The 14,366-nt window shown below is 37.4% G+C and overlaps 1 protein-coding gene across 2 annotated transcripts; it reads left to right on the plus strand.

Moving 5' to 3' along the window:
- Nucleotides 1-1,304: 1,304 nt before the first annotated feature.
- LOC134679421 (pancreatic triacylglycerol lipase-like) lies at nt 1,305-9,993 on the plus strand. 2 transcript variants are annotated; one of them, XM_063538320.1, is made up of 11 exons: nt 1,305-1,445; nt 5,716-5,828; nt 6,318-6,479; nt 6,831-6,968; nt 7,447-7,550; nt 7,885-8,012; nt 8,269-8,409; nt 8,491-8,586; nt 8,702-8,813; nt 9,415-9,554; nt 9,735-9,993. In XM_063538320.1, the coding sequence occupies exons 1-11, from the start codon at nt 1,352-1,354 to the stop codon at nt 9,947-9,949; spliced, it is 1,443 nt and encodes a 480-aa protein (XP_063394390.1). In that variant the 5' UTR covers nt 1,305-1,351; the 3' UTR covers nt 9,950-9,993. The 2 variants fall into 2 exon arrangements, with proteins under 2 accessions (XP_063394390.1, XP_063394391.1); XM_063538321.1 differs by having other exon boundaries at nt 6,321-6,479.
- The last annotated feature ends 4,373 nt before the right edge of the window (nt 9,994-14,366 follow it).

The following is a 14,366-nucleotide window of genomic DNA, read 5'->3' on the forward strand; positions in this document are numbered from 1 at the left end:
TGGACAAAGAAATTGGATAGGTGGAATACCACCTTTAATAAGACCGGTGAGGCTAGCTTTGATCATAGGTACCTATTAGGTATAAATTATAACAAGACGCTTTGTCATCTTGCCCTACTACTCCAAATAAACACATTTTGTTCAGAGTTAGCAGATGGCGTTTTTATTTTTTAGCTCATTAAGTAATTACCTACCTAATTGTCTAATTTAATTATGTTATGTATATTGGCCGTGGCCTTGTTTCAGTCTCTACTCTAGTATATACAATGGTTCTCAAACTTTTATGTTGTATATCCACTTTATTTTTCTGTCGTATTTTTTAAAATTTTTGGTGATATCTTTGGTCACCTAATACGATTACACATAAGTTTTATATTTTTTTGTACGTGGTTGCAGTTGTTACTTGTTGTGACACACAGCTAAATAAATGGATTTTAAACCGTAAGTAAGTATTTAAATTTAATTATTCGTGTGTCTGAATTTTTATGTCCCTCTCAACCTTTTTGAAATTCTCCTCGTAGCTCGAACACCACGTCACAGTGCATGACCCACGTTACCTCTCGCGTAGGTTCCAAACGTCAATGCTTGTCGCCTTTGCTTGTTATGCTTAAGGGCTATTTCGAACATCCCAGTCCCAGCAATGGTAGGTAGTCGTGGCGCAATCCCACGTAGACGTTTTTAATGTCCAAATACCTAGTGGAAAAACTTGCAAGTGGTGAAGGTAGATAAGGTGATACCGAAAAGGCATCCTTCGGAACGACAATTTCGTAGGCCCCTAGGTTATCCCACTTTGAGAATCACTGCTCTTGAAGTACCTTTTGTGTGAACATTACTGGAATCGTTGAAGGTAGAACAGATTTTTCCTATGGTGTGCACAGACGAGCGATAAAGGTTATCTGCGCGGGCGCATCCTGCTGCTTTTATCCGCTTAGCTTACAAGTGATTCGTCTCGGCTGGCCAGTATTTAGCATGACCTCCGATCGCGAATACATGATACGGATCTTTAGGTGACATCTACGCTAGTTTTTGGGGCCTAGCGGTGGGAAACCCAATCGGGAAGAATAGCAGTTATCGTTGGCGTTAGCATTTAGCGTTGGTTGTAAATATTGTCATTCTGCGAGACCGGACCGCCACCGCAAGCCTCGTCAAACCAACCTCATACTTATGTGAATCACTTTTACCTAACCATAATTTCAAACAAATTGCGGACAAAGTATTTTTTCCTTAATTGTTGCAAAATATTTGGAGTTATCTCATTTTATGCTAAGTTGCTTAGTTTATAAATGTATAATATTGTTTGTGTGCGTTTGTATATATAACCTTAGTTCTTGATTGAAGGCATTTTTCAAACATGCGAGGAGGGTATTTGTGTATTGTATTGACATGTGCAGTGTTATTGTGTACCAATGGGAATGCTCAGAGATTTTGGGTTACTACGGATGAATGTAAGTTCATATAATATATGTATAATTATGCTCTATTATAAAGGAACATATATTTAAAAGCACATATTAATATTTTATAATTAAGAACGCCAATATGGTCAATACTTGCCTATGTCAAAAATTTAAGGGGTCATATGTACCTACTGTAAAAAGTTTTACAATACACGTGCGAAAAGGTAATTCGCTCTAGTGTCAATTTAAAACACTCCCTTCGGTCGTGTTTCAATTTATCGCCACTCGTTGCGAATTTTCTACTTTTCGCACTTGTATCGTAATGTTCTATTACTTGTCCAATTGTTAAGGTTCCGTAGTTTACTAGGAAGAGTAGTAAGTAGTGTAGTTTCGCCCCGTCCGTCTGTCACATGTATGTCCGAGGCTTTGATCCGTTATTGTGTTATACTTCGTTTTTTTTAGCATTAGAAATTAGGTAAACAATCTTGATTTGTCTTTTAATTGAAAAACACATTTTAAAAATAAGTTACGGCGAATATGTAACAATTATGAATCTAATACGATCATTTATATTTTTCTGCTTTCATAAGTAATAGTTATTGATTTTAAAAAATCGTTTTTCAATTAAAAGACATTCCAAGATCGCTTACCTTCTTTGAAGTTCTTTCTAATGCTAAAAAAATGAACTATAGTGCTAGAAATACACCAATCATTCCGACAGTGATAAATTAAAATATTTTTTCAAATATGAAGTACTAAAAGTATCCTACTTTGTTGCATATTATAGTTTATGAGATGAGTATAGGTATAATGCCTGTAAAATATGGACGGTTAGATAAGTAGAGATCGACAGAATAAATATACAACAATTACGTTTTTGCTAATGCAGGTAACTAACTTCAATAACTATGTTGCTTTCAACATTGATTGAAAATTTAATTAATAGCGCTATTGTTTCGATCTCTTTTGGGAAGGCACCTACCTGCACTCATTATGTTGATGAAGTTATTGTTCTTGATATCTTCAGTAAACACAGTTGTTTTAATGATAAACAACTTAAATTAGATGTCATTGTATGTAATTTTAGCTTCAACGTTTCACTTTGGAAAAAATAGGTATATCTTGGTTTACGATGAGGTTACCTTGCGATGTTACAATGCGGCATGGCTCACCAGACTGATACCAACCTATCGATACCCTCAATACGTATAACGTGACCAGCTCGCATGAGGAGGGCGCCCTACTTCAGCGTGAGCCGAGGTCAAGAATATAAGTAGCTACCTAATAATGGTTGTCTTGACGACAGAACCAGCTTTTTTCATAAACTTAATTGCATGAAGTCGCCACTTAATGTAAACGCTTATATAAACATAGGTAAGTACACTTAGTAAATTGATGAATAAAATAAAATAAAATACCACAAGACATAATTACTAGAGCTCAATCAGTTTAAAAAAGCCTTGAAACTGTTACTGATTCGAAAGAGTTACTACTACTCAATAAAAGATTTATGATAAGGATTGGTAAATACATATTATATTTAGACATGCATGCTCTCGACATTTGTATGCCGTAAGGCGCCACATAGTGAAACTGACTGAACTGTAACACCCTCTATAAACTATGTTGGACAAATAAATAAATTTGTATTTGTATTTGATCCTAAGATTCCTAAGGGCCAACATAGGTCCGTCTCAAACTAACTGTATTAACTTTAGTATCATTACCTCATTTCGCAGGATTCGATTCTACTAAATTACTGATAAACCCGTTTACGATCGCAATATCTTTAATAATCTAAATCTTACAGTCTGATAATACCTACCTACCATTTGAATTGAATATCAATAAAGTAAATAGGCAAGTATTATGTAGGTATAAGTATAGTGGTACGTGACACGTGACTCCTGTTCCTGCAAATGTTTAAACTTTAAAAGTCATTATATTAAGTTCTACTCGCAAGTGGCCCAGGATTGAGTCGGCTGCACAGAATTTTTACAATTAGGTATTTATGACAAAGGATATAGAGTGACGGCACCAATCATGGACATGTTAAGCGCACTAAATTAGAATTTCGTTTAAAAATGGGATGTTTTTTGACGATACAAAAATGGTGATTTTTTTTTTCGGCACTTAAATACATGAGGAACATTTAAACAAAACCAAAAATTCTGTATGTTTAATACATAATTAATAAAAAATATATAAATTGAAATTTACGAAATCACCATTGATGGACATCAAAAATTCAGTAATGGACACCCAGTCATGGACATGGACCCAATTATGAACATCCATTAATGGACACTTTTGTATTGAACACATAAATGAAACAAATAATGTCACAAATCAACTTTTATTAACGCTATTTGAACTTTCATTTAGATTTCTAAGTTATACTATAAGAGTTCTAGGACTAATCCGGTTGCCGGCTGCATGAAACAAACCTGATCAAAAAATAGAATATACCTACCCTGTAGAGGTACCTGACATTTAGTACCTTCCAACGCACTTGGTCGGCCTAGGCTTAACCTGGCAGATTTTGTACAAATGGCAAAAACGTTGGACAAAAAAACATCAAAAAAATACCTCATCGAAAAATGGAATTAAACTTGTATGGTAGGATACCTGACCTTGGGGACAGTAAAAAAAAAAGTGGTCGGCCTCACCTTAGCCTGGCAGTTTTTGCAGTCCGACCAGATTTATTGGACCACATGACACCTACAATTTACCTCATAGCAAAATAGAATTGTTGACGTAAAGTCCATTCCAATAGAACTTGCAACCTATGTAAACAAACCGCTATATTGAAATTGTCTCTGAATGATGAATTTGCTAGTGATGGGCAAGAGTCTTACTTAGTCCTTTACTTAAGGCCCTAACAAACTATCGCACTGCATCACGAACTTGGTGCGTCGCATCCATAAGTGAGAGCGAGAAACAGATATCTCTTAAATTCAATAACAAAGAAGTAAGATACGCGTACATGCCAAGAAAAACAGTGAACGAGTAAAATAATATTGAAACCGTCAATCATTCAACAGTCATTATTTTGTCAAATGTAGGGTAGATTTTTATTTATGAACAGTCCAAAACGACCAGTTATAATTTTCCGTAGTTTAAAAATAATGTTTAAAAATGGTGCGAAAGAATGGAAAAGGTTATTTAAAAAAAAGGAATTAAAACGATTAATCTGAGTTTACATATTTATTGAAATTAAAATTGTCAAACTACCGCGTAGTGTATATAACCGCGTTGGCAGGTACAGACCGTGAGTCGCGTAGTGTGTAGCGGCTTTACGAGTATATCACCAACTTTAGTCACAACACTACCCATCATAGACAATTGTAGAATGTAAAAGAAACAAAAACGTCATTACATCAGGGCCTAATAACCTAACTTATGAAACCATTTTAAACTTTTAAAAAATAGGATGAAAAAAACGGATTATAATAGCTAAAATAAACCTGTTGACGTATGGTTTGGTCGGCCTCACCTTAGCCTGGCAGTTTTTGCAGTCCGACCAAATTTGTGGTACCACGTGACAGCTATTATTTGCCTCATCGAAAAATAGGATGAATAAAAAACGGATTATAATAGCAAAATAAACCTGTTGACGTATGGCTTGGTCGGCCTCGCCTTAGCCTGGCAGTTTTTGCAGTCCGACCACATTTATCCATCCATTTAAGACAAAACAAAGAGCCCAATTATGGACAACTAAAAATACCCAGTTATGGACATCGTCTATTATTGGAAAATAAAGAGCAATCACAAAATCAACCCAACTCAAATGTTTAGTGCAATAAATTAAATAATTTAACACAATAAACTAAAAAAGTAATAAAAAGCTTAAGCTTGGACACTTGTCCATTACTGAATTTCATAAAATATCGAATCCAGTAATGAACAAACCCCACAAAAAACTTATTGCTGTGATTAGACATATTCAACTTAGCTCAATTTACTTGCAATATAGTATTATTCAGTAAAAATAACATTAAATCTCATTACAACATAACACAAGATAACACCATGCACAAATATGTACTCACCTTCTTAACGATTTCAACAACAATAACGGATTTTTATGACCACCGCCCGCAACGAGATTTTACTTCGCAGCCATCTTAGAACAAAACGGCTGATTTTGGTGACATGTGTCAAAATGACAGCTCAAACGTCTATTGGTTATGCTTTAGTGTTGCCAGTTGAAAAATGTTGGGACAGTTGCTTAATAAATTCGATCAACGTAAAAAATGTCCATAATTGGTGCCGTGTCCATTACTGGTGCCGTCACCCTAGTATCTTTTATTTTCAGTGGAAAATCATATAAATCCTGACGACCTCCGCGAACTACTGAATCTTCGTAACACATCAGCAACGACCACCCCCGCGGGCGCAGAACCAGATCGAATCTACGGCTCTATCGACGTAAGTCGTTGCAGGCTTGAATGGAGATAGATTAGGTATCTGTAATAGCTCTTATAGCTTCACAATGTTCTTTTATTATTCTTAGGTTTCAATCTCCTGAAAACTGCGTTAGGTACCTAAGCCATATCATATATATTACAGTACCTACATATTATTATGCTGGTGCTACTTCACCGCACTAGTGCGATAATAAGCACATTACGTAACTATGTCAAAATTTAAAGGCCCTATGTAAAACGTTGAAAATACTCCCTTCGGTTGTGTTTTAATTTATTGCCACTCGTTTCGAATTTCATATTTTTCGCACTTGAATCGTAATGTACTATTGTCTATTATTATATAGGTACGTGGTTGGACTGTGGCTAGTATGAAACTTCCAATACAATAAAATTTAGCGAACGCTTTAATGGTGACAGACGGTTTGGTGCGTCCGACCCATAGTCAACAAGCATGACTTTAGTCATAATACCTGTGTATGGTCGTTTATAGGAGGATGCTACGCCGCACACTGTCCCCGATACCGTGGACTGCTTCGGCCTCGGCTCTCTCACGAACCAGTTGCCTTGGCTGTTTAACATGCGGCCAGACTCTTCTGATGCTGTCAAAACGCATTTCTTCTTTTACTCCCGCAAACAGCCATTTCGAGCTCAGGTATACCATTTCGCGCAAATATTAGTGTTATTGCTTGAAGGTTCTATAAAGTTCGCTTGATAAAATTAAATCAAACGGCTTAGCATGAGAACACCGTGAAAGTAAGTTGTCGCGCGCGAGACGGATCACCCGACTTTTCCTAATGTATTAATTCGTATTTAGAAATGAACGCGGGTAGTAGTCTTTCCCGCGCGCGAGATACTGTCGCTGCGCTCTCGTGCTTAAGCTACAGACACATAATTACATTGACCTCAATGCTTCAATCTCTCCGTAATGCTAATGAGCTTCAGATATGTTTTATTACTTTTAAAATGATATAACTATGTATAACAATGTGTTGGCGGTGTTCAGGTGTTGCTGGGAGAGCAGTTCGGGCTGGAGTGGGTGGACTTCAAGCCGAGTCGCAGGACCGTCATGATCGTTCACGGCTTCATGAGCCATAGCAATGCTTCCTGGGTTAACGATATGGCTCGAGCCTTTTTAAGATGGGTACCTATTAATTATCATTCAGTTTATTTTGTGACATACACAACACATATGTAGGTATATCGCGATTCTTCCATCCGATGGTTTCATAGATTTTACACAAAACATAGCTGCACTTTGTCAACTGGGGGTGTGCTATTACTACACAAAAACATAAACGGTCGAATCATAGCTTTGACATCGGAAAACTCGGAAATCACGAGTATTACGACCGAAATTACGACTTAATCCATATATGTTTTAAGTTTATAAATACTATTTGAATGAAATACGAAACTTTATTAACAAACATATTTAGAAAGACAATGTAGTACTTAGCCAAACCTCATGTGGATTCATGTGTCTAATTATCTTCCTTATTCAATATTCATGCAATCTCACTAAAAGCGGTTTCTTGGTGCGTCAAAGCATGATAAAAAATACATTTGCATATAAATACAATAATAGTACAGATATCAGAATGTGCATTTTTGTTGTGTAGGATGATGTGAACGTTATTGCGGTGGACTGGAGTGGAGGCGGCAATACTTGGAAGTACTGGCGAGCGGTGGCGAACACTCGCCGAGTTGGCTCCGATGTAGTAGCGTGGGTTTATCTGTCATTGTTTATTTCCGGCATTATTATCACCGGAGAAAGTATATGTTTATATATGTAGAGTAATCGGGCCATGAAGGTCATGGGCGTGTTTTGCTTAGAACTGCATTTTAAATTGATGAGTCGTGCTATGACAAAGCAATATAAGAGCCGTTGTATTGTTAATAGCTGACTATTATTATGTATATGTATACCTACACAAATATGTTTATCACCGCATGTCGAAATGTTTATGTTTTGTTGATATGATTTTTAAGCATAAGGTGTAATATTGGCTTGAATTTCATTGTATATGTATAATAATAGAGTCATATATTGGTCTCAGGTTCTTGAAGAAGCTAATAGAGGAAACGGGAGCGCGGGTGAAGGATTTCCACTTAGTGGGGCACAGTTTGGGCGCTCATATTTGCGCGTTTGTTTCGAAGCATTTTAACGGCGTCGCTAGGATAACTGGTAGGTGTTGTACATAGGTGGATATGCGCCATGGGGCTATTCATAAATTACGTCATTTCAAATTAGGGGGAGGGGGTCTGGATATCGGATGATGGTAGCATGACGTAGGAGGAAACGGGGTCATTCGAAGGATGATTTTTGGATGATTTTAGGGGGGAGGGGGTCAAAAATCGATGACGTAATTTATGGGCAGCCCCATGCTGAAAATATGTCTTAGACTTATTAAAGTTCCTGCTCATATTTTATTTACCTACAGGTTTGGACCCCGCCCAACCTTGCTTCCGAACGTCTGACAAGTCTGAGCGGTTAGATAAATCTGATGCTGATTTTGTCGATGTCATCCATACAAATGGGAGACTATTGAAAAGGATCGGATTTGGGCTGCCGGAACCTGCAGGTACGAGCGCATTTATCATGTTTTATATAGAAGCCCGGTATCAGGAAAAATTCACTGAATAAAAATTTACAACATTTTCAGGACATGCGGATTTTTACCCGAATGGTGGCATGAAACAACCCGGGTGTCACAACGGAACATCTTTATTTTCAAAATTCTTCCGTTACACACCATCACGTAAGTTGCTTTTGTCAGCAAATAATTTAATATAAATATGCGCCGCGTATACTACCGCCACTACTAGTAGATTAGATACGGGATACCAAATAAAATGTTCGTGAATGTTATCCAGATTTGCAGCAAGCAATTTGCAGCCACGGGCGAGCGTACCTGCTGTTTACAGAGTCCCTGGTCAACAACAACTGCTCGTTTAGGGCACATCGCTGGAACTTATCCTACGAAGGGTAACTTGGATTGTTAATAACTATTAATATAATTTTCTATCTCACCAAGGAACTCAGTTGTGTTCATTGAAATTAGTATTTAAGTACAATATCTGGGAGTTTTGCTCGGAAAACATATTAAAAACTCAAAAATGCGCGTTTTCCCTAAGACCTAGCTTGATCGATTTATCGCCCCCGAAAACCCCCATATAGCAAATTTTATCGAAATCGTTAGAGCCGTTTCCGAGATCCCTGAAATATATATGTAAATACATAAATAAATAAACAAGAATTGCTCGTTTAAAGGCATTATAATAGATAGATTATCTAATTGTTTCACACAGGCTAAACCCAAATAAAACCCGTAGGTTGGTACACAACCAGTGATATTAAATGCATATTAGGAGTTATATCAATAGTTACAACTTACGAGAAGGTTACAACAAGAGTTAAAAGAGCTACTTTTTGCTGAGCACCGCGAGGCAGAGCACTATCGTTAAAATACCTAGTTAACTGGCTTATTGACAAAACTTTTGTTGAAACAATACATGTAAGGTCTATACTTATGTATATGTATGGTTCGTTATGTACGATGTGGCGCTGAGACAGTGGAATGTTACAGGGTGGAGTCGTGCCTCCGCGCAGCATGCGACTTCACCGGGTCCTGCTCGGAAATGGGCATAAAGGCCATCGGCGGGAAGGACTTGCCCAGGGCACAAGGCCCTTATTTTGTGCTGACAACTGAGAGGGTTCCCTATTGTCGTAAGTATCAACGAGATAAGTAAAGAGTGTATTACTTAGTGCCATTTTTCTACACCGGTTCTTCTAAGCTAAGATTGCGCACCGGCTTGGCATTTTTAGCGCGCCATAGGTATACTTTTAAGTAAAACTTGACGGGTGACTTAGCGTAGAAGTACTTTATTAATTTTGATGGTATTTCAGCGTCTGAGTCGGAATGGCGACAGCCGGCACAGCACCTGCTGAAAGACTTGCGCGACGGGTTCCAGCTGGCGGGGCTCGGCGCGGGCACGCCGCGCCCGCCCGCCTCGCGCGCGCCCGACTACGCGGACCCCGACCCTACCACCGCTCGCAACATCATAGACACTCCTACCACCAAGAAATCCTGGTTCAATTGGTGGAAAATTAATTCGAACTAGACATTTCAAACTTATGCGGCAGATCTGCCCAAACTTATGTACTAGACTATTAGAATATAAAATTAACTCCCTTGCCATCAATACGAGCTGGTCCGATTGGTGAAAAATAAATATGAATAAGCTAGTAAATTTAATTATATTAGCATGTTTTATAATATATTTAGGTATTTAATCATATAAAATAACATATTACAAATCAAATTATTAAATAACTCATTTTAGTTTTATTGACCCATTTTATTACTTCTATTCCTAAAACTGCAGTTCATCTGCAGTTTCTAGAATAAGTACCTACACCTTACTTATACCTGACAAAGGGTGCCCCTAGTTAGGGTTCCGTACCCAAAGGGTAAAACGGGACCCTATTACTAAGACTTCGCTGTCCGTCCGTCCGTCCGTCCGTCCGTCCGTCTGTCACCAGGCTGTATCTCACGAACCGTGATAGCTAGACAGTTGAAATTTTCACAGATGATGTATTTCTGTTGCCGCTATAACAACAAATACTAAAAACAGAATAAAATAAAGATTTAAATGGGGCTATACAACAAACGTGATTTTTGACCAAAGTTAAGCAACGTCGGGAGGGTCATGCAGTACTTGGATGGGTGACCGTTTTTTTTTTTGCTTTTTGTTTGTTTTTTTTTTGCATTATGGTACGGAACCCTTCTTCGTGCGCGAGTCCGACTCGCACTTGCCCGGTTTTTTAATATACTTACGAGGAGTAACTACAGCTAGACTTTTACAATGCCGATTCATTCAGGTAGGTAGCATTATCTCGATATCTTCTTATACTACTTGCAGTAGTTGCGGTCAGTATTTCGCGCTAACAACTTGCAAAATATTCGGACCTCTAATGCCACTATACCAATTACCGTACTATAGTATAATGCAGGCCACTTGAAGGATGCAAAGGAGCTCTAGGTTTAGATCAGTATTAAGTGGATTAATATATTTAATTCGAATATAACATTGTAAACCACGTTACTGTTTGGGGAAACGAGTGTTAAGTGATGTCTAACGATGGTTGTTTTGACTATACACGCTACATCTAACCGCCAAACTGTTGCATTTTGTGTCGCATACAATTACTTTAACAGTTCACCAACTTATTAATATTACATTATATTTTATTCATACATATTTGCTGTCACTTAGTAAAATTAAAACTATCGAGTACCTAATAGGTACAGCAACAGTGAAATTACTCTTTCCCAGTGTTGAGCCGCGTCACCGCCACTGCTGCATTAAATATGCGAAACGATGCCCATACAACCATTTCCAGTCGCCGTTACGACGCGGTGTAGACACATCTTGTGTCGACACCGTCTGTTTCGGTCACAATTCCAGTCGCAGAGTCGTCGCCGTGTCGACACAGTTACCAGAAATGGGGAAGGGTCGACACATGACACAAAGTGACATAAAGTGTGGTCGCCGTGTGCACACATTGTTTCGGGTTTGCGACTACTTTATGCCAATATCATTCGTTCATTCGTTCATTTTGTTCCTGTCAAATGGAAACTGTCAGATGGAAAAATAGTTAAATAAAAATAAGTGTCATTAATACGCCATCTCTAAAACGGATTACAAGACGTAATTATATATTGTTTGCATTTATATTACAATAGGACTTAAATTATAATGGGGAATTAAACTGCTCGAGTGATTTGATAAACTAAGTGTAATATAATCAACGCGCCACCACATTGTTTTAGTTTAGCCGGAAATGAAATTGTTTACTTCTCAGTGCCTGTGTTCATAAATATATTATTTGATGCATTTTTAGTACTTCGATGCGTATACTATACTTAAATAACAGAAATAACGCTTTACATACTACGAAACTTGTTAATTATGATGTATAAATATGGTTTAAGGCTGAGAAATATTGCAGTCACAAAGTAGTCGCAAATGTTTCGACTTTGTGTCGACTCTGTGTAGACACATGACACGCGCTGTCAAAAGTAATAACAAAGTTACTGGATTTGCAAAATGGCTCCTTGTGTTCATTTGTTTTCAGATATTCTCAAAGTGTAAAAATGCCGTGGTCAGAGATGGGACTTAATAGATTAACTGTTTATTCGACTAATTAATGGAATAAAAAAGTTAATCCTCAAATTTTAATCGCGATTAGTTTAGTCGACCTAACATAGATTGAAATTGAATTAATCTGAATATTAATCGAATAAATTATCGATTAAATCTCGGTTGGAAGTTGACAGGGGGCCATTTTTGTACGTAAAAATAATAGAAATGTCTTGCATGCAGATGGTAGCCAAACACTTTGTCATAAAAGTCGAGATAGGTGTCGATTTATAGGTTTTAGGGAGTGCCGATTTCGAAAATGATGACCATTTTGGAATCCAAAATGGCGGCCATGCACTGTGTCATAAAAGTCGTCATGGATGTCGTTTTATACGTTTTAGGGGGCCCCAATTTTGAAAATGATGACCATTTTGGAATCCAAAATGGCGGCCATGCACTATGCCATAAAAGTCGTCATGGGTGTCGTTTTATAGGGTTTAGGAGGCGCAGATTTAAAAAATGATGACCATTTTGGATTCCAAGATGGCGGCCATGCACTATGTCATAAAAGTCGTCATGGATGTCGTTTTATAGGTTTTAGGGGGCCCCGATTTAGAAAATGATGACCATTTTGAAATCCAAAATGGCGGCCATGCACTATGTCATAAAAGTCGTCATGGGTGTCGTTTTATAGGTTTTGGGAGGCGCAGATTTAGAAAATGATGACCATTTTGGATTCCAAAATGGTGGCCATGCACTATGTCATAAAAGTCGTCATGGGTGTCGTTTTATAGGTTTTAGGGGGCGCAGATTTCGAAAACGATGACCATTTTGGATTCCAAGATGGCGGCCATGGACTATGTCATAAAAGCCGTCATGGATGTCGTTTTATAGGTTTTAGGGGGCCCCGCTTTCGAAAATGATGACCATTTTGGAATCCAGAATGGCGGCCATGCACTATGTCATAAAAGTCGTCATGGGTGTCGTTTTATAGGTTTTGGGGGGCGCAGATTTCGAACATAATAACTATTTTGGAATCCAAGATGGCGGCTATGCACTATGTTTAAAGTCGACATGGATGTCGTTTTATTGGTCATGGTCATCATTTTCGAAATCTGCTCTTCCTAACACCTACAAATCAACATCTATGACGCCTTATATGACAAAGTGCACGGCAGACATCTTGGAATCCAAAATGGTCATCATTTTCGAATTCTGCACTCCCTAAAACCTATAAAACGATATCCATGACGACTTTTATGACAAAGTGCACATCTTGGATTCCAATGTCATCATTTTCGAAATCGGCACTTCCTAAAACCTATAAAACGATATTCATGACGACTTTTATGACAAAATACGTAGCCGCCATCTTGGATTATAAAATGATCATCGTTTTCGAATTCTGCACTCCCTAAAACCTATAAATCGACATCCGTGACGACGCAAGTTATCTTTATTTTCAGATCTAACAAATTGCTACAGAATACAAAGGACAAAAAAAGAAGCAAGGAGGTAATGAAACAAGCAAAAATACAGATGATTCCTCGTCGCAATTGTATGCTTCTTAAATTGTGTCCAGATTTTTTTGTCATAAAAGTTTTTATTTTTCACATATTACTCTCACAAGTTCCGTGACATTTCGACCTTGTAATTTTTTAAGTAAATGTTTTTGTTTATCTATGAGGATCTCACTAGAATAATATAATCAAGCTATGTTTATATTTGATGATTGAAATAGTAACGCAAAAATAAAAATTATATTTGTGTCTTATATTACTGCCGAAGACTTTTATTTTTCCTTTTCCTTCTACACACAAGTTTGGCCAAGTAATAAGAATTTAGGGCTCTCAATTTTATTTTGACTTCTACAACAGTAAAGTTACGAGACCATGTTTGGTATCATTTTCGTATAAATTCGCAGTACCAAATTTAGTTATGGTATCACATTGACACCATTCCAAAGTAAAAACATATAAACTTATTAAAATACTTTCTTTTAAACTCCTCTTCACGCTTAAACTGCTGAACAGTTTTAATTTAAATTTAGTACACATATATTTTGAGTCCCGAGACAGGACATAATAAGTTATCTCAAAAATCATCCTTTAAAGGTGTGAAATGAGGTGTAGGGGGGAATTCAGAATTGACTTCTTGAAGTTAATACTGTTTAAGTTTAGGTTTGTGGTCATGTTTTTTTATCATTTTTAACTAAATCAAAGATGTAGACCATCCCTAATTTAATATAAATCGGTTTAGCGGTTATTGATTTCCCGTACAAATTTCCACGCCACTTTTCACACCTTCAAAAGATGATTTTGGTTATAAGATCTATCCTATGTCCTGTTCCAGGACGCAAACTATTTCTATACCAAATTTCAACGAAATCGGTTCA

This window comes from Cydia fagiglandana, chromosome Z (genome assembly GCF_963556715.1).
Source record: "Cydia fagiglandana chromosome Z, ilCydFagi1.1, whole genome shotgun sequence".
Classification (NCBI taxonomy): domain Eukaryota; kingdom Metazoa; phylum Arthropoda; class Insecta; order Lepidoptera; family Tortricidae; genus Cydia; species Cydia fagiglandana.